The sequence below is a fragment of the Lontra canadensis genome, unplaced genomic scaffold (genome assembly GCF_010015895.1).
Source record: "Lontra canadensis isolate GAN:19392208 unplaced genomic scaffold, GSC_riverotter_1.0 scaffold26, whole genome shotgun sequence".
Taxonomy (NCBI): domain Eukaryota; kingdom Metazoa; phylum Chordata; class Mammalia; order Carnivora; family Mustelidae; genus Lontra; species Lontra canadensis.
This window is the reverse complement of record NW_022631020.1, coordinates 1,054,547-1,074,696: the sequence shown is the minus strand read 5'-3', so window position 1 is coordinate 1,074,696 and position 20,150 is coordinate 1,054,547. Positions and strand designations below refer to the sequence as shown.

The following is a 20,150-nucleotide window of genomic DNA, read 5'->3' as shown; positions in this document are numbered from 1 at the left end:
GAGAAGAGCTCTGATGCGTATCCAGGCATGGGAGGGGGGTACTTACTAGATCTAGCGCGGAGCCTCCACCAAGGTATTCCATTATTATCCACAACTTAGTGTCCTACAGAAACAAAAAGAGGGTAATTATTTTTAATAAACCAAACCAGAAAAAAATTTAAATAATGTCGGGGGGGGTTCACTGTTCTTTTGGAACTGAAAATTTCCAAGAAAAGCATGTGCAAATGAGTCCCATGCAGGAGCGGCCTCAAGACACGGTGAGCGACCACGGCTTGTCCCGGCCTGCATCAGGAGCTCGGAAGCAGCGTGTTCTGGACCTGCTGAACCAGAAATCTCCGAAGAGGGGACGGACAAGCTCAGTCTGTGACCCTCGGCAACAGCGGGGTTTGGGAACCAGTCCCCAAGGCCCATCACAGGGCCGGCAGCGGACACACACGTTCCCCCGCGTGTCAGCCTGGAGGCACCCAGAGCACCCAGCCCTGGGGCCCGGCCACTGCCCTTCATCTGCCTGCAGCTCTGGGCTGTGCAGGGGCAGCCCTCATGCCCTGTGAGCTGAGGGAAGGGGATGCTCCCGAGGGTGGACAGCAGCACAGCCTCTCATCCACCAGTTTCCAACAGCCTGAAAGCTACCGGAGTTTTCAGGGAGCTTTCCAGAACAGCAGGCCCCGGCCCAAGTCCTGAGTTTGTGTGCTCACCAGTGTCCACTCGGTGTCTTTTCCCTCCGTGTTTCCTAAAACCACTCAGCCCCCGTGACTTCCAGGGTTCTGTTGTTAAACACAAATCCCAAAGCGATGCTCCCCTGAAAGCCAAGAAGCCAGCCACGGCACGCTAGGAGAGGGAGCACCCCGGGGCGGTCAGGAGTCCACGGGCTCAGGGACCAGCCAGACCAGGGTTCGGATCCTGACCCTCCTGACAGCCTGAGGGATTCAGGTAGTTGTTTCCTCTCTGAGCTTCTGACCTAATCTAGTGCCTGACCCACAGCAAGCAGGCAAGGTCGACAACTAGTGACATGGACCCTCGTCACAGCACTGGTGGCAAGTAACCCGTGAGTGGTGCTGGGGCTGGAGGACCCAGCACACCCCGGGGAGGGGGAGAGGGGTCTGGTCCCCCGCCTGGGCAGTAAACGCATGTGGGGACGTGAAGCAGCAGCTTCTTACTGACTCAGTCCTGTGTGGAAGCTGTAGTGGACGTCCAGTGAGCTCTGGGTCCCTTCAGGGTGGAAGCGAGCCCTCCCTCTTCAGAGTATCCCCAGGGGCCCTCCACACTCCTGGCTCCAACAGGGAGGACTTTGACCGCCTACTCTTCTGGAACCCTGGAACAGTGTCTCTGGCCTTTTCGCCTCCGAGGAAGGCGGGGAAAAGCCCTTCCCTGCCTCCCTCCCCCACAACCCGTGCGAACTTTCACTTTAGCAACTCTTGGTCGGATTTTAGATTCGCGAGTCTGTGTTTGCCACCAACAGTAAAGTACGCGCCCGGGGACAGTGGGGCGCGGTCAAGCTCAGGGCGTGTCAGTTACCGCGCGCTGTCGTCAAGGAAGGGCGAACTGTGCTGGCCACATGTTCGCTTCGCCACACGTTCGCTTCGGAGAGGCAACGATACACGCACCACATTTGTAAAATACATTCCTTGTAAAATTTCAACTAAATTCTGACATCTGAAGTCGATTCTATGATATTCTAGACAGTCCAAGTTTTACTGCATATACAGCATTTTCTCAAGCTTTTAAAGGCCCTTGACGTCTAGTACGACAAAGACAATTTCAGCAGAGACTGGACGGGGGTACAAAAGCCTGACACGATGTGTTTGGGATCTACCTTCCATATACAAACATTTTACCACCACCACCCCTCCACCACTGCCATAACTACCCAGTCACAGGCACCTGCTGGGAACAGGGGTTCGGATTCTGAGAGAACTTCCCACCAGAAAGACTATTCTCTGACCTTCCTTCCATTTTGTAACTGAGCCTAATGCCAGGCAGACACAGCCCCTGCTCCTGGAGAAAGGTTTGTGTTACTCCTAGGCATTCCAAAAGCATCTCATCTGACAGAAATAAACTATCCCAGGGAACAACCAATACCATTTTGGACAACACGGGAACTCTACATTCTCCTTCCACGGAAAACCTGGAACTCTACATACTACTCCCATGCCCGCCGTGAGCGTGCTGTCTGACTCCGCTCCCACCCTCTGCCGTCATGGTCCTGAAGGTAGACTCAGTGGGTCATCATCCTCCCTGTCACTCCCATCTGCGGCTGGCTGTGACCAGGACGCCCTGAGGGGGTCACCGCACTGCTTCCCACACCTCACCTGCCCACCCGTGCCAGAGCACTAGGCTCCTCTCTCCCAAATCCCTGAGGGGTTGCCCAGCAGGGAACTACCCACCAAGGAAACAAAAAATAACTCTTTCAACACGCTGCTTTTCTCCTTTCAGGGAGCCGCACCAGGTGCTAAAGTGACCCCGTTCCCCATGCTGTCCTAATACCTCGGGGGCACATAAGCCACAGCGGAACACACAGCAAACCAAGTGCCCCACCTCTCGTTGTAAAGGCTTCACCTCCTGCAGGGGGAGGGAATGAAAGACCAGCCCTGCCTCCGCTGTATCCAGCTCATTCCTGGTGGGCACATCTGCTGGCATCTGAAGGCTGTCCCAACACAAGGGCCACCAGATCCGAGGACCCCTGGGAAACAGCGTTAGGTCATGCCGCTTAAATACCGTGGCCAGGGGCCCGAACTAACGTGCTCTTCCCCCAGGTCCACTGGCACCACTGATCAGGAAAAGGTTCTACTGGCTGACCCCTGTCGGCCGAACTGGCTTTTCCAGCTCACTTGCATGGGGAGGCAGCCCGGGAAGCGGGATCAGCGACCCCACCGGCCCTGTACTGTGTATGCTCAGTCCCCACTCCCTCGGGCCGAGGGGCCGCAGGGCAGCTTGCCAGGGGCTGGCACCAGGAGGCTTCGATAAGCAGGGGAGGCACCTGCCTTTTCGCACGGAGCTCACCTTCTGAAGCCCAAGACAGACCTCGACAACTGTTCCCTGAACTCTGTCAAGAGCAGGTGCCAAGACAGGGTACAGCAGGGACCTGCCGGATCGCAGAGTTGGAACTCGTCTCTTTTCATATGAGCCCGATGAGGAGCTGGCTCTGGGGTTGGGGGCGATGTGGAGGGAGGGGACCAGGGGGACAAGTACAGGTGAGCCAACAGAAGCGAAGCTGTAAGGCAAGGCAGAGGGGACACCAAGGACCTAACGGAGGGAAGGCACGGAGGCGAGGGCGCCCCGGTGCAGAGTGACCTCGAGTGTGCAACAGAGAGAGGCCGATCTTGTAGCCTGTGCTAAACATTTCAGATTCCCCCTAAAAGTCACTGGAGGGCACCAGAGCAGATGCCCACTTTGGAGCAAGCCCTGGACGTGGGTGGAGAAGGAAGCAAAGAGTAGTTACAGGCTCGGGCGGAGGCCGGGGCAGAGAGAAAGGTGGCGCTGGGGAGGCAGACGTTATGGGGCCTGGGGGTACACAGGGACGTCAAGGTCACTTCCAGGCTTGGCCTCACTCAGATGAACAACCTGGCATCACCATCTACTGACAGGGAGCCCCGGCGAGAGGAGGGGGTGTGACAAGTTTGTGGACAGGTGGGATGAAGGAGTCCACAGATCATTCATGGAGCAAGAATGACTCTCCTTTCTCTTTGAAAACAAAATGAAAAAAATACACTCTGGTTTTAAGATAACTGACAGGTCACACTAAACTGCAGTGTGAATTCCCACCTCTGTCTTGGGGAAGCCGCCCCCCACTCGCAGGCACCCATGCGTCCCCCGCTCTCATGCCACCCTCCCCACCCGTGTCCCAGGACGCACCGAGCTCCAAAGACCGCCAGCTCCCGCACAGCCGCTCCTGCCCCGCGCGAGTCAAGGCTCACAGGGCAGCGCCCCCAGGACATGCACCCCTAGGACATAGCCCCCTCCCCTCTCGGGGACATGCACCCCTACGACATAGCCACCCCCCTCTCGGGCCACCAGGCACAAACATCTGTCCCCATCTTCCTCCTGCCTCAGAGAAAGAGGTCTGTCTCATCCTCTGTCCAAGAGCGGCGTGCCAACAGTGCTCCCTGCCCACCCACCCCCTTCCCCCAGTGGCCCCCAGTCCCGCTACTGATGCCATCACTCGATCTGCCACCTTCCCTTGGAGACTCCTTCTCCACAGCCCCAACCCTCTGTATTCAATCATTCTCTCCCTTTCTATAGGCTGACTCTTCCCCCATGGTCCCGATGAGCCCTAAAAGCTCTGGGTCTGCTTTGCCCCTCCCTCTCCTGGCTCAAATTCCCGAACCATAATGCTCAGCGGCTGACTGCTCTTTCCCACCAAAAGGCAAGGGGGCTAGGAATAAACTCTGCCTCCCTCCCAACCTGGATGAGGACACAGATGCTGTGGCTATCATGAAAACCAGGAAGAACGCGAAGGGACAGATCCTGGGATCTGGGGGAGCGTCTCGTGCAGACACGTAACCTGTGCCCCATCAGGAGCTCACCTGCAGCTCCATCCCACCTCCCAGGCAGGACACATGTGCAACACAAGACAGACAAGGTCACTTACACCGGTCATGAGTCAGGACTCCGAGTAAGCTCTGCCACCACCAACCCTAAAGCACACGTCCACGAGGGAGTAAATGGATGAGCTGGGGAGAGCGGAGGCTGGGCTCTGGGGGTGGCAGGCGGGCGCTGCCTCTGTGCTCTGCATCAAGCCTTCTCGTCCTCAGCGCCCCTGACATCTGAGGCAGGGGGAGCCTCGGCTGTCTGTCGGGGAACTGCCCTGTGCATCCGGGATAGTTGAGCAGCGTTCCTGGCCCTCCCCCCACTAGATGTCAGTAACACACCCCCAGTGCTGATCACTGACATGTCTCCAGGCAGCACCGTGTCTTCTGGGGGCCAGAACCACCCGCACCAAAAACCCCTGCACTACACGGCCAAGGTCGATAAGCCTCAGGTGGCACTGGACCACCAGTGCTGAGCGCTCACGCTCTCCTCCACGGCAGAGCCACTACACCCCCCGAAACCTCCAGCAGGAAAGTCGTCACTTACGCACTGCGAGATGCTAGGCTGCGACTTCCCCGTCCATAAAAAGATGGTCATAACCTGCTTCTAAACCTCCAAGTCCAACTGACAGTACAATGAGACCATGAGGAACATGGACGCACTCTGCGAAGGTCGAGGTGCCACACACACAACGTGCTACTAGCTTTATCAACATCGTCACCCATAAATGCCTTAAAATAACTGCTAAGACCAAAACAGCCCCATTAGCAAGTTACTAAACAGTATTTCCCTGCATGGGAGTGTCTGAGCAACACGAAATCTGGAACAATGATTCATACACATTTCACGCTGGAATGAAAAAAATAACTACTGCCCTACAAGCCTGAGGCAAGAATGTCTGACAAGGACGGTCTGCTCGAGGGACACATGCAACCTGTCCTCAGTGACCGAGCGCCGCCTAGACGTGGACTCACGACCCTCATAAAACCTTCCAAATCATGACTCGTGGGGCACTTTGAGAAGAATAAATCAGAAGAGCTCTTAAAACATGAATGATTTTAATCAGAATAATTTCATTTTTAAAACATCACCTCAAAAATGTAAATTATAAGCGACCTTGCGATACAATTTTCTCATAAGTGAAAGAAAATGGTTCCTTTATTTAAAAAAATTCACATTTCGAAATTTAAAAGGTACCAAAATGTATAGAGTGAGAACCTTCCCTCTCCCCCTGGCCCCGGGCTACCCAGCCTTCAGCCCCAAACTACCAACACATGTGGTGCAACCTCAAAAAAAATGCTCTCCACAAAACCTACAACTCCTTCTCCCCTTTATGCAGATGGTAACATTCTGTGCCCTGCTCTGTACCTTGCTTCTCCTTGGAACATTCTCTATTTGTCTATAAAGAAATTCCTCTTCTTTTTTTAACCCTAACTAACCCACGCCATACCGACAACACGGAGTCGTTCCCAGTCTTCTGCTATCACAAGCCAAGTGTCAAGGAAGACCCTCACATATTTTCACTTTGAAGAGTTCTGGGAAATGGAGCTTCTAGGTCAAAGGAACCCATGTGAATTTTAACAAATAATGACAAATTACTCTTCAAAGAACCCATCTCGATCCGTACCACCGCCAGCAACATAGGAGTGCCAATTTCCCCTTTCCTTCGCCAACAGCGTAATGAAACTTTTTCTTGTCATTGTCATAAGCTGAATTTCGTGCCCCCCCCCAAATTCATATGCTGAAGTCCTAACCCACAGTTCAAAATTTGTATAGCTGACCTTTGAACACCAAGGGGTTAGAGATGCTGACACCCCCTTACCTGCCCCCGGAGCCCCAGATCCGCAGAGAACTTGCGAGTCCTCAACAACTTTACTGATGACCCGCTGCTGACCACAACCTCACTGGTAACGTCCTTGGACTGTCTGGAGAAAAGGTTATTCGGGAAAAAGCACTGACAGAGCTGTAATAACTTTGCACCCATGAGTGGACCTGTGCAGTTCCAAGGGTCAACCCTATGCAGAGACTGGGTCTTTAAAGAGGTAATTAAGTTAAGAATCAAGGCACCAGGCTGGGCCCTGATCCAAAGTGGCTGGCAACCTTATAGGAGATGAGGACACAAGCACACGCCCTGGGACCACGGGAGAAGCCAGGCGTCTACGAGCCAGGGCCTCAGAGGGGACCCACCCCACTGATGCCTTGCCCTCCAACTTCCAGCCTCCAGAACTGTGAGGAAATAAACGTCTGCTGTTTATGGCACCGGCACTGTGGTACTTTGTTACAGGAGCCCTAGAACATGAAGACAGAATCCACGAGCAGGGGAAAATGTCTCTCAGGACGTTTCCTTCTCTGATCGTAGGCTGAACACCTTCACATACCAAAGAGCCGCGACTGCTTTCCTCTCTGTGAACCGTCCTCCATCTACATCCTTTGTCCACGTCTCTACGGGCTTACAGGGCCTTTTTCAGAGGCAGTAACTTCTTAACGTCTTAGGAAAAATAGCCTCTTCTCCCATGAGCTACAGACACAGCAGTTTCCTCATTTGGCTTTTGATTCTGCTTCCAGTAACTTCTGCTTGAAGAAATTAATCTGATGTCAACGCAACAACAGCGCGGCTTCCAGGCAAACTTGCCCTGAATGGTCTGGAAACACTTCCTGAGAGCCTGGGATGGGTGAGTGAGCTGGCCCCCACATGAACAAGCCCCAGGGGCTTCACGGACATCGGGAAAAGGTTACAACCAGGCAAATGAGACGGGGCAGCGTCCACACAGCTAACAGAGAACAAGATTTTACAGCAGGAATTCCCAAGTTCTGCTCTGCGTCTGCACTGCAGTCAGAGGCCTCCAGATCCGTGACCCACAATACAGGAGGCTTTATTAAAACAATGCCAGTTCCCAGCCTTAGAATATGGCGGTCTTCTTAGTTGGGGGGGAAGGTGCCTGGGCAGTTCAGTCGGCACCCAACTCTTGATTTCGGCTCAGGTCATGATCTGACGGTCCTGGGATGGAGCCCGTGTGGCGCTCCATGCTCAGTGGCGAGTCTGCTTGGGCACTCTCCCTCCTTCTGCCCCTCCCCCACCCATGAGTGTGCCCATGCACCCTCTCTCTCAAGTAAATACATCTTTAAAAAAAAGAAAAAAAAAAAAAAAGGATATGGCTTCTAAAGCAAAGGCCTCTATGGTAGAAGGGGAATCATTCCCACCTACAGAGAATGAAGGGGTCACCCAGATGAGAACAGGGGAAGAGAAAAGAGAATCCAGGATTCCCTCTTCCAGGCCCTAATTGGAGGACAAAAGTGCTCCAACGCAGGGAAATTCTTCTAGTGTTGGAAACACATTATGAAGTGGGAGAAAGGCCCTATATACAGAAATCAGCTAAAAATAGGTTGTACTGGAAAGCACACAAAGAAAAAAATAAGTCAACTAAAAATTATTTGACCAAATCCTTAGCCCAAAGGGAAAAAAATCAAAATCTTCACTACAGATCAGGCAAAAATGATGTTGGAAACACTACGCACAGGCATCCCTCATCTTTCCGCAGGCTCACCAATGGAAGGTCTGTGGCAAGCCAGTGCTGAGTGAGCCTACGGGCGCCATTTTACCAACAGCACTGGCTCCCTCCATGTCTCTGTGTCACATACTGGTAATCCTCACACTGCAAACTTTCTCTTTAGTGTCGTACTTCTTATGGGGATCTGTGACCAGTGATTTTGATGTTACCAATGTCCTTGTTTGGCAGCATCATGAACCACGCCCATAAAAGAGGGGGAGCTTAACAAGTACATGTGGTATGTCCTAGAAGCTCGACCAACTTGCCATTCCTGTCTCTTCTGGCCTCCCTGTTCTCTGAGACACAACAATATTGACTTTAGGCCAATGAATAACCCTACAACAGCCTCCAAATGTTCAAGTGAATGAAAGAGCCACACGTCTCTCACTTTTAATCAAAAACAAAAAATGAGTAAGCTTACTGAGGAAGGCATGTCAAAAGCCAAGACAGCCAGGTCTCTTGTGCCAATCAGCCAAGTTGTGAATGCAAAAGGAACCTTCCTGAAGGAAACCAAATGTGTTACTCCAGTGAACACAAAAATGATGAGAAAGGAAAGGAGCCTTATTGCTGATGAGCAATTTTGTCAATTCCACAAAAGCCGAGAGAGGTCAGGTAGCTGCAGGAGAAAAGTCTGAAGCTAGCAGAGAGGCAGGTTCCTGTGGTTTAAGGAAAGACGTCGTCTCCATAAATAAAAGTGCAAAATGAAGCAGCAAGTGATGACGTCGAAATGCATCACATCATCCCAAAGTCTCCCGAGATCACGAATGACGGTGGCTGCACGCAACAGATTCTCAATTTGGATGAAACAGCCTTCTGCTGGAAGACGATGCCACACTGGACCCTCGTAGCTACAGAGGAGAAATCAGTGCTGGCTACGGAGCTTCAAAGGCCAGGCTGAGTCTCTGGTCAGGGGCTAATGCAGCTGGTGACGAAGGTGAAGCCAGCGCTCAGTGACTATTCGGAAACTCCCAGGGCCCTGAAGAACGGGCCCAATCTACTCTGCCTGTCCTCTCTACATGAAACCACCAAGCCTGAATGACAGAGCACATCTGTTTACAATACCGTTTACTTTATTATTTTAAGCCCACTGTTGAGACATTACTACTCACGACAAAGGATTCCTTTTACAATGTTACTGCTCAGTGTTACTGGTCACCCAAGGGCTCTGGTGGAGACGTGCCGTGAGATTCACAGCATCTTCGTGTTGTGTGAACAACATCCGCTCTGCAGTCCAGGGCTCAGAGTCATTCTGACTTTCCAGTCTTAGGATTTAATACATTTCCTCAGGCTATAGCTGCCATAGGTAGTGACTCCTATGATGGATCTGGGCAAAGTCAACTGAAAACCTTCTGGAAAGGATCCACCATTCTAGATGCCACTAAGAACATTCATGATCCATGGGAAAAGGTCAAAATTATCAACACAAACGGGAGTTTGGAAAAAGTTGATTCCAAACCTCACGAATGATGTCGAGGGGTTCAAGACTTCAGGGGAGGAGGTCACTGTGGATGTGGTGGAAACAGCAAGAGACCAGAGTTAGAAGTGGAGCCTGAAGATGGGCTGAATTACTGCAAACTCAGGATTTAACGGACGAGGAGATGCTCTTCGTGGAGCAGCCAAGAAACTGGTTTCTTGAGATGGGATCTGCTCTTGGAGAAGATGCTGCCAAGACTGTTGAAATGACAGCAAAGGACTGAGACTATGACACACACTTAGTTGATAAGGCAGTGACAGGGTTTGAGAGCACTGACGCCAACTGGGTATAATAGTATCCAACATCACGGTACACTACCGAGAAGCTACTTGGGAAAGGAAGAGTCAATCAATGCAGCAAACTTCAATGTTGTTTTAAGAAATTGCCGCAGCCACCCCAACCTGCAGCAACCACCACCCCGACCCTGAGAAATGGTCAGGATTTCTCAGCAATAAAGTATTTTATAATTAAAGTATGTACACTGCTTTTTTAGACACAGTGCTATGATTGCACACTCAGCGGACTACAGTATAAACATAACTCTTCTGAAAGCGTAACTTTTACATGTACTTGAGAGCCAAAAAATTCATTTGTCTTGTTTTAGTATATAATATTGGGCTTTACTGCCATGGTCTGGAACCAAACCCGCAGGATCCATGAGGTCCACCTGTACAGCAAAAGCTATACAGTACAGCCAAAGATGTACTCAGAGGAAAACTCACAGCATGATATATTTTCATTACCACAACAAAAAAAATAAAACGAAAAATAAAGAAATATTGAGTGTTCAACTCCCAAGCTAGGAAGGAAGGAAAAAGGAAACCAAGAAAAGCAAAGCAAAGACTAAAGATAAAGACATATGCATATTGGAAAATATTAAAATAAGAAATGTATCATTTTTTTAAATGACAACTTCCATTTACTGCAATCAAGAAAAAATGGGCAATACACTATATTTGCAAATACAGCAATAAAGAAAATTACAATTTTCTAAATGCAAATAGAAAAGATCACAATATTTCATGAATAGTAAATCTGAAAATCCAGAATGACACATAATTTCTTTGTAATGTAGGAATTAAAATTAACTCAAGCAAGCCCAAGACCTATAGAAAGAAAAGGAGTTGGGGGAAGAAACGGATCAATTACCTTCCTCTACAAGCATTTACATAAAGACGGAGAGCAAGCAGGAAGATCAGATGGTTTTTGCCTTTGAGTAATTTAAAACCTTGGAAGAACAGAATGTATCCTAGCACCATCCTGAGGAACAGGCATTTCATGGCATCGCCACATACCGAAACACCGGCAAGAGGCAGGGTTGGGAAAGCGCCGTGGTTCCCACTGAAGGACAGAGCGCAGCAGGGAGAGGAGAGCACCGTGGGAACCCAGGCGCCTCTCAGCACCAGGGATGCAGCGCAGCCTAGGAGAGGAGCCGTCAGCTAACAAGGGTCATTGGCCCCAAAAGTTATTTCTAAAGAAAAAAAGGTGCACTTGGAAATAAGTGAATGTTGGGGGAGTCTCTCTGCACAGAAAGCTTCCACCTTATACTAGCATCACCCACCCTAACCCGACCAGCTCCTGCCTGCCCCCCCTCCCTCACCTGCCCTCCCACCTGCCCCAACTACAGCGCTTTTGGGGGTCCGGGCTCCCCTCCACATCTGCAGTGGTCCCCCTGTGATCAGACGAGTACCTCCTTGTAGGGAGAATAAGGTTGCTGTCGCCCAGGCCACCTCTCACCCGTGACCACCAGAGGCTGAGCTGGCTGCAAGGTGGTGCTGGCCCAGGGCATTTAGGGAAGGAAGGGAGAGCTGTCCACAGCCTGGGGCCAGACACGTTCTCCTTCACGGGGGCAGCCACAGCTCCCTGGGGAAGGAACAGTCCCAAGAACTTCTCGTGTCTTCCTCCTGGTCAAGGAGGCGGGGTCGCCACCATCGTTTCCCATGAGTGCAGAGCCAGGCACTTCCTAAGGAGGGTCTCACTTCATTCTCCCAGTGACCCTGTCTGCTCGGGCACTCCGTCTCCTCCCATTGTCTAAACTGAGGTACCTGGCCGGCGGCAAGGAAGGACAGCAGCCGAGAGCCTCTGGAGACATTCTGACAGAGTCAGACCCCCAACAGGAGCCGCCGTAACGAACACCACAGACTCTCAGCAATTTCTAAAGGAATCCAGTGAGGGAAATACTTCCTGGTGTCACTGTCCACAACATTTAACTGTTTAACTGGCTTCCTTTTATCCAGCTGTGAATTCTAATCTGACTGCTGGGAAAAAATAAAATATTTGCCTGCAATTTAAGGGATTCCCGAGCCCCACGCTCCATCACACCCAGTTTCAGAATTCTTGTTCTATTGTCCTTTAATAAACTGGAAAGAGCACTGGACAGTCCCTGAAATGCTCCTCTTCGGGCTTCCATCACAGGACTCTTTCCAAAAGGGCTGTCTTATCACCGTGTGTGCGCGTGGGTGTGCGCGCGCGCCACGCACACACACGCGTGCTCACACATACAAGTGTGTGTGATAGGGCAGTCTCCCCAGAGGGGTCTGAGATGGTCCTCTCTTTCCCAGCGACTGCAAGCTGACCTAACTCGATACCACACGCGTTCGTGGGAAGGTTCTGGGCTGTCTGCTCCCGCGGAGGAAGACAACGGAAGCCGCTCTGCTGACACGCAGACACAAAGCAACCAGAGACACATATTCACAAAGGCTCTAAGTCACAGGGAAGAGCAGCATTTAAGAGAGATGTGAAAAAAATACCCTGGGAGGTAAAAGAGGAGAACCTTTCCTCCCTCGCGTCTCCCCTACCGGAACAGCAAACGCCACGGTCAAGAAATGCCAACCGCTAAGCTGACCAAGTTCTCCGCCCTCACCGCGCCACGGGTGCATCCTTCTGCCGAAGGGACATGCCTCGTGACTACACGACCCTTCAGCTCAGTGACAACCTTCGCGGTCGTGACGCAACATATGTCAGAAACACTCATCCCGAAGCCCACAAAATCCAGAGGGCCGACTCGTACTGAAGACGGCATTAACTCCTGGAGAACGAGCCAGCCCGAAGAGGCAAAGCCAAGTCCGAAGGCGAGCGCGGCCGGGGAGACTATAAACGTAAACTGTGCATCCCGCACATCTTCAGAGGACGGCCGTTCGCGTTCTGAGACAAGTTACGGAGCTGGCAGATTCACAGAACACAAACGCTGTACTTTAAATGCCGACGTGCGCATTCATATCAGTATTTTGTTGCCGTGTGTGGCGTTTACCCTGAGGGCGGGCGGCTTCGGAAGCCCAGGCCGGCGGGCCACGCGCCGACGCAGCGCGCGGTCGCACCGAGGCCCCCGGCCGCCCCGCGCACCTCTGCTCTGCGCCCGCCGCTGCCGGCTGCCCGCGGCCGGTGTCCTCTGCCCGGCACCGGCCCAGAGCGAAGGGCTCGGGCACGCGCGCATTCTCAATTACACTGCGTCTGCCACCGACGAGCGCCTGAAAACGCTCAGGCTGCCCTTGCGTCCGATGCGCAAACCGCGGGCTCCGTCACGGGGAGCGGCACTGGGGCTCACGGGCAGGCCCGAGAGGGCGCGGGACGTGCCCTGCGGGGCACAGGCTCGTGCTTCCCCCCACGGCCTGAAGCCCCGCCGGCCCCAGCCCGCCTCTGTCCCCCCGAGGAAGACCCCATTGTGTATGAAAAGCCGCACAACTGGATCACAGACTCTTCCGGGACCGCTGCCCCGACGCTCTGGCTGGCCCCTGGCAGGCACCTTCCTTCGGGGCAGGATTCGATCCAAGGGCTGGTTCTAGCGTCCGTTTTCCTTTTTTTGAAGCAGGTGTCTTTATCGATAGTCACGCTGTGCCCCAGGAATGAACGAACGCGGAAAGAGAAGAATGACCTCCCTGGGAACAAGTCTTCCCTTCAATTACAACCCAAGTGGCCCCTCTTTGCATAATCTAAATGAGATCTCTGATGGCATATATCATACCATTTTTTGAGGAATTTACTCAGAAATATATGTTTTAGAGAAGAACACATATGGCATAATTATCTTATCTAAATACCTCAGCTGTGTTTAGATACTCCAGACGAAAGTTTAAATATGCAGAACATGTATGTTGAAATGAAGAGAACGAGAAATACAATTAATATTCATTTTAATTTATAGGTAACATTAGCCAAAAAAACAAAAACAAAAAACAAAAAACACAACCAGAGTTGAGTTTCTTTTTGGTGAAGGAAAATATTTAGCCCAACTGGAATTTTAATTCATTTGACTTTCTGGAGAGAAAAACATAAAATGGAGCTGCCAAATGTCTTCAGGGACCTTCTTCAATTACACTAGGACAGTGTGTTCGGGAGAGAGAAAGGGATCCAGTCGCCATCCTCAGAAACATTTCAAAGCACATCTTTTATATTATCTTTGGCTCCGAGCCTACAACTTTCCCCCCGTGAGTGGTTGCAAAATGAAGTGTATTCCTTTGCGATTTGAAAGCAAGATTTACTTTCAGATTTTTTCAATCTGCTCAAAAGCAAAGTTTTGTCTTTGCCCACAGTGACCCTGGAGTCTGATACCACGAACTCAGCACACCGTGTCTATTTTTCCCAAAACGCAAGGACACATACTTGCAGACTAGAAATTACTCTCCAAGGAAACAGATGTGCTGCTCCCTGTCCCAGGGGCTGTGGCTGTTCTAGGCCATCAGGGAACGCAGCTGATGCCTTCCAGACATTAAAGCAGGGATGGGTCCTGCTGTCCGCCAAGGGGCCTTCAGCTGGGCCCCCTTTGGCCAAACCTTGGTGCAGAAGGCAGAGAACAATGCCTCTGCTGGCGTGAGGGCAGCGAGGGAGCTCCCAAGAGGGGCTCACATCCTCTCAACACTTAGGACCTCCAAGCCTTGGTCTGACTGCACGGCTGACCAGGAGAGGGCAGGAGGCTACCACGCAGGGAAAAGCTGCCCCCCACCACCCCGGGATGCAACCCAACGGGCTGTTGAGTCAGTTCTCTGTGCGACCAGAAACACCAGCTAAAACAACTCTGGCTCCAGCAGACTCCAACCCTCCATGTCTCTAGGACGGGCTCTGCCTGGGCCAGTACCAGGGTCTCCTTGGGGTCCAGATCAACACTTGGGGCCTTCTTGAATAACACGGTGCCTCCGCCACAATGTAAAAAATCCATTTTGCCAACATCTGGGAAATTATTGCTCAAATCGGGTTTTTAAAGAGTTGTGCATCTGACCATAGCATGAATTTCCTTTTTTTTTTTTTTTCAGAGTCCAATTATGTTCATGTACTTAAATGGAATCATAATCCCCAAGCCCATCTTCTTTAGAGAGTAAAGGACATTCACTGAAGGAAACAAATAGCAAAAGGAGAAATAAGAAGCATGGAAACAGGACAGATATCTGAAGTAACTCTGAAATCATTTGTGTTTAAAATAACGAGCCAAAAATCTAAGAAAACAACACACAGGAATCACAAAATGATAAAATGGACAGATCCCACCACTTCCTGGCACACATTCGACTCCCTTTTCCAAGTTTTAATTTACTTAGAGTGAGTGTAACAATGTTAGGTCAGACATTTCTAGAAGCAACCGGCATATTCCAGATTCCTCCCGATTCTGGCACAGGCCAGGGAAGCAAGCAAATTCTGCATAGATACTTCCTTCCCTGCCAAGCCAGCTGCTCGTGGCTCCCCTGCCCACGGCACTCTTCCTCCAAACAGCCGTCCTCTTCCACCTTCGAAGCCCCAGAGATAGCACAGGAGCAAAGTGACAATGGAGGGCCTCAGGCACCCCCAGACAGCCACCGGGGAGATGTGTTCTGCGAACTCTGTCTCCTAGAGACCACGGGCAATTTCATGAGGGCTTCAACATGGCTTCAGGGGTGCCGGGGTGGCTCAGTCAGTCAAGCGTCCAACACTCGACATCAGCTCGGGTCGTGATCACAGGGTCGTGAGACCGAGCACTGCGTCAGGCTCCACGCTCAGCCTGGAGCCTGCGTAAGATTCTCTCTCTCCCTCTGCCCCCCGCTTTCTGTCTCTCCCGCTCTCAAGGAAGAAAGAAAGAAAAGAAAACACAGCTTCAGATGAAGGCCGAATGTTCTTGACACAGTCACCCTGATAAAGCACTGCCCACCTTTCTACGGTATTTTCAATGTATGCCCTACACGGACCCTGTACTTCAGAAATTTTAAATTGATTCATTTATAAACAAGGCCAGGCCACCATCCCCAAACTCTAGCTGAGGGACAGGATGGGAATCGGCGGTTTACAAAGCCCTTGGATGTTCTGCTGTAAGTTACTGGATCTGCCTTAAACACACTCCTTCTCATCGATGCCTTCCTAACGGCAAGTCCGGATTCCCTGAGACCTAGCTCACCGGACAGGAAAATCCGCAGCTCGGGCCTGTGCACGGTGAAGTTTGCATGCGACATTCTAGGGGAAATGACTGGTAAATGCTTCCGTAAGTAGATCTGAGGCCTGTGCAAGGTCCAAGGCAGCCGCGAAACCTGGGCGGGAGTTCAAAGCCGGGACAAAGGAGCATGTGACGAACAAACAGGAAAAGCCAGCTAACAGCAGGCAAGTAAGGACCTGCAGACAGACAGAAGACATTCCCGTCAGACATGGAAACCGTCACGCTCCCCAGACCACAGAGCATGAGTCACCTCGGCTGTGCTCTGGCCCCAACAAAGGGACCCACCCCGGCATCATGCAAAGGTTCAAGCGTTATGCAACACCTCCCTCCCCTCACTCCCTCGCCGCCCATCCCACACCGCTGCCAGCCCACGGAGCCCAGGTGTGCACCCCTGATCAGACTCGGCATAGAGACCCAACCTACCGAGATACAGTGTAAGTGGTGTTAGCGGCGAATTTCTTTATTCAGAACACTCCGAACAGTGGGCTACTTGCATTTTTAATGGCACATCTAGACTTGGAAAGCTTCACACCACCCTGTCCTCAAGTGCCCGCACCTTTCCCCACCATACATGGTGAGTAAAACATGCCTATCACGGCAGGTTAGCCAACAGATTGTCTTTCCAGAACCAACCCGGTCTTTCTGTTACTGCTGAAACTCTGAAACCAGAAGACAAGAGGAAAAAAAAAAAAAGAAAGAAAGAAAGAAAGAAAGGGAAACCACAACAGAGGAGTTCCAACAATATTTATATACCGTCATTCACACCTCTTATGTGTGCTCTGAAACACTTGAGTTTCTAATTAATTAACCAAATGAGTAAAAACAGTTCAGACTTCAGAAACGGAATGGGGACTGGCCTGCACAGCCTCCCAGGGAGTCCCTCAAGGGGTCTGCCAGGAGCTCTCCCTCTCCCCATGCCCTCCTCTTCCTCAGCCAGCCAGGGGCGGGGAAGCACCGCCAACAGGCAAGAGAGGCAGGTAGAGACACAAGACAACTGCCTAAATTCACTTGTCAAGTGAAATTCAATTTTTTTTTTTTTTTTCCTTTAGGAACAGGAAACCATGCTATCTGAAAACTGGGAGCACATACAGAACTGACTGGTGTCATCAAATCCAACTCACACTCCAGGTGCCTGACCCCGACCAACAGCTACAATCCCCACCGTGCATCATGAGAGCAGCCACCGGATGACAGCTCCAGGTCGCTCTCCTCTCTCCCTCCTTCAGTTCAGTGTATTTATTAAGAAATTTCGGGGCGCCTGTGTGGCCCACTCAGTTAAGCGTCTGCTTTTGACTCAGGTCACAATTCCAGGGTCCTGGGATCGAGCCCCGCATCAGACTCCCTGCTCAGCGAAGAGCCTGCTTCTCCCTCTGCCTCTGCCTGCCATTCTATCTACTTGTGCTTTCTCTCTCTGTCAAATAAATAAAATATTAAAAAAAAAAAATTTCCTGGATATCACCCTCCTAAATCACCCCACCTTCTCACCCTCTGTCCAAAGGCTTCTCCCAGGCTCTCCAAGGCCCACTGGCTCAGTCTGCCAATCCTAAATCCATGACACATAAACTCCAAGAAATGCATCCCATGTCCCCCTGCCCTCCCCCTCCTATCCTGGAGAAGTGCCCTTCCTGTGTACTCCAAGTAGAACCTAGTGCCCCCACCATCAGAGCACTTACTCAGGTGACACCTGCCTGGCTCTGTCTCTCTTTGCCTCATGACACCAAACAAGTTTCAGGTACAGAGACCAAGCCTTCATTCTGAGACCAAGACAGAGGAGCAGAGCTCAGGACGCAAGGAACCGGTGAGCCACGGATTATGACAGCAGGAGGAAGAAATGCACCTGACCCTACGCCTGGGAGCCCTAGAAACTGGGTCTTGGGATTGAGGGAGAATATGACCTTGAGGTGCAAGCACAGTTTTAAGATGCTCTTGGACAAAGAGGCTGGCGCTGTCATCCCAAGTTCTTTCCTCACACTGGTGAAATCCCATGGGCAAGGTTTAAAAAAACAAACACCTGTGAGGACTACGGGGGTGGAGAGGGGCAGATCCTACTAATGAAGCTCACGCATCTCATACCGAACATACTGGAAATACCTGCCGTCGATCTTTCTTGGTGCAGTACAAGTAGACACTTCTTAAATGTGCCCTAGGCGCTTCCATCCCAAACCCAACGGCCACATAAGGGATCCAGGGTACCAAGATGGTGTTCTAAAACAAGTGCAAGGCGGACACAACTCTACACACCTGTGGTGCACCCAGCAGAGGTGAAGAGACCCAACCATTGCTGCTCAACGGAGAAAGCAGAAGTCGGAGACCAAGAACATGCTGCTTCTGCTGCCAGCTATGCCAGTGGACTAGTTCTCATTCCTCCAATGTACACTGGAGGCAGAAACTTGATGAACATCAGAAAGTGTAGTATGCAACTTGGTACATTATTAAACCAGGCATTGATGCTAGAATCAATTTATTCGACAGCCCTGAGCGCAGAGTGTGGCGCCGTCGCGTGCCGGCTCACTGCAGCGCGGCACGCAGTCCGGAAGGCAGCGAGCAAGGGACTGCAGGTGGCTTGATGAGCCCCTTAGATGGCAAACACAGCAGTGGGGACCCGAGCACTATAAGAACATGTGAGAACCAGGAGAAAAGCTTCCTAACACATTCCACACTAGCCAGAGCCTTACACGAGCACGGCTCCCAGACGGGCCCGGAGCTTACAAAGGAAATCCTTGTAATAGACCTAAGGAGGACCTGAAGAGGTTAGAATAAAAAAACCAAAAAGCTGGGGCGCCTGGGTGGCTCAGTGGGTTAAAGCCTCTGCCTTCGGCTCAGGTCATGATCCCAGGGTCCTGGGATCAAGCCCCTCGTCTGGCTCTCTGCTCAGCGGGGAGCCTGCTTCCCTTCCCCTCTCTCTGCCTGCCTCTCTGCCTACTTGTGATCTCTGTCAAATAAATAAATAAAATCTTTAAAAAAATAAAAAAATTTTAAAAACCAAAAGCTTATCACAGAAGTGTCTTCCTTTCTTTAAAATGTGTACAAGTTGGCATAAAGAAAATGCTCAGTGAGGTCATGAGACCCGCGAGGATGTCCAGGGAGCACAGCCACAGGTGGCAAACACTTGGCAAACATGTAAGGGCGCCTCTTATGCTCTGCGGACCACAGCAAGGACGAGGGTGACTTCCTCCGCCTGCAGTGCCGGCGCGTCCTGCCATGCTCAAACACACTCCTCTCCTCGCTTCTGCCAAAAAGGGAAACGGGAGGTCTACTGAAAAGGTGTGAAGATGACACTCGGGCTAAAATCCATCGCAACAGTGACATGGAAGCTTCCAGAGTTTTACGCTGAAACAGTAAAAGTGAAACTTTGCTCCCAGCAGCTTTTCACAAGGAGATAAATTAAGATTTCTCCTCATTTCAACCCTGCAACTGAAGCTCTTAACTGAAGGCAGGAAATAATTAAAACAATGGAAAAATGCTAAGAAACACCCTAATTTATTCTGATACATGTAGCCCTTTAAGAAAAAAGCAACACAGCCCAAGGCAGCAGAATCTTTGCCAAGGACAATCTCACCTACCCAGGGTCGCAATCCACTTCCTGAGGAAAGGTAAATGTCTGCTGCACTGTGCCCTCCTTGGGTCAAGATGTGGAGCAGTACCTTCTAGAAAGTTCCAAGCTCAGTCTCTGAAATTGCACATGCCTGCACCAGAGTCATAACACGGTGTTGCCAACAACTGCATCAACAGAATCTCCCCTAAAAGAAGGGACAGACCATGTGCAGCTTGTCCCCAAATAGCAACACAGTTGCTCCTGGTGACCAGAATTAAGCCCAACACACAGTGAGAGACAAACACAAAGCCGTAAAGGACTAACCATGAGTTCAAGACCACCAACGCGGAAATGCCTGTCCTCAGCCAGGAGAAAGCTGCCACAACTGGCTCTCACTCCACTCATCTCTAATCCCTGTGCAGGAAGGGCTATCTGTCACCTGAGGAAACGGAAAAGCCTCAGGTCCTCTGAGCACGTGTATGGACGGTGTGGACAGAGGCAGCGCTCAGGACTGACGAGGAAGGCGCCTGTCTGTCCGGGTGGCACTGACAGAGCAGCTTACCTCCGAGGAAGTCTGTTGATGCCAGGGTCATGTGCCCGCTGTCCATCGGGCTGCCATCCCTTTGAGGAGAGGGAGACACTGATGGGAACCAAGGGATCTTCTAAAGGCAAGTT

General features: G+C 51.2%; 1 protein-coding gene across 3 annotated transcripts in view; it reads right to left on the bottom strand.

Annotated features, from left to right (window-relative positions):
• STK24 (serine/threonine kinase 24) overlaps positions 1–20,150 on the bottom strand; it is a 114,697-nt gene that overhangs the window by 30,767 nt on the left and 63,780 nt on the right. For all 3 annotated transcript variants that reach the window (XM_032864121.1, XM_032864120.1, XM_032864122.1), the window contains exon 3: positions 47–103. In XM_032864121.1, the coding sequence (XP_032720012.1) occupies positions 47–103 (57 nt within the window). The remainder of the gene's footprint in view (positions 1–46; positions 104–20,150) is intronic.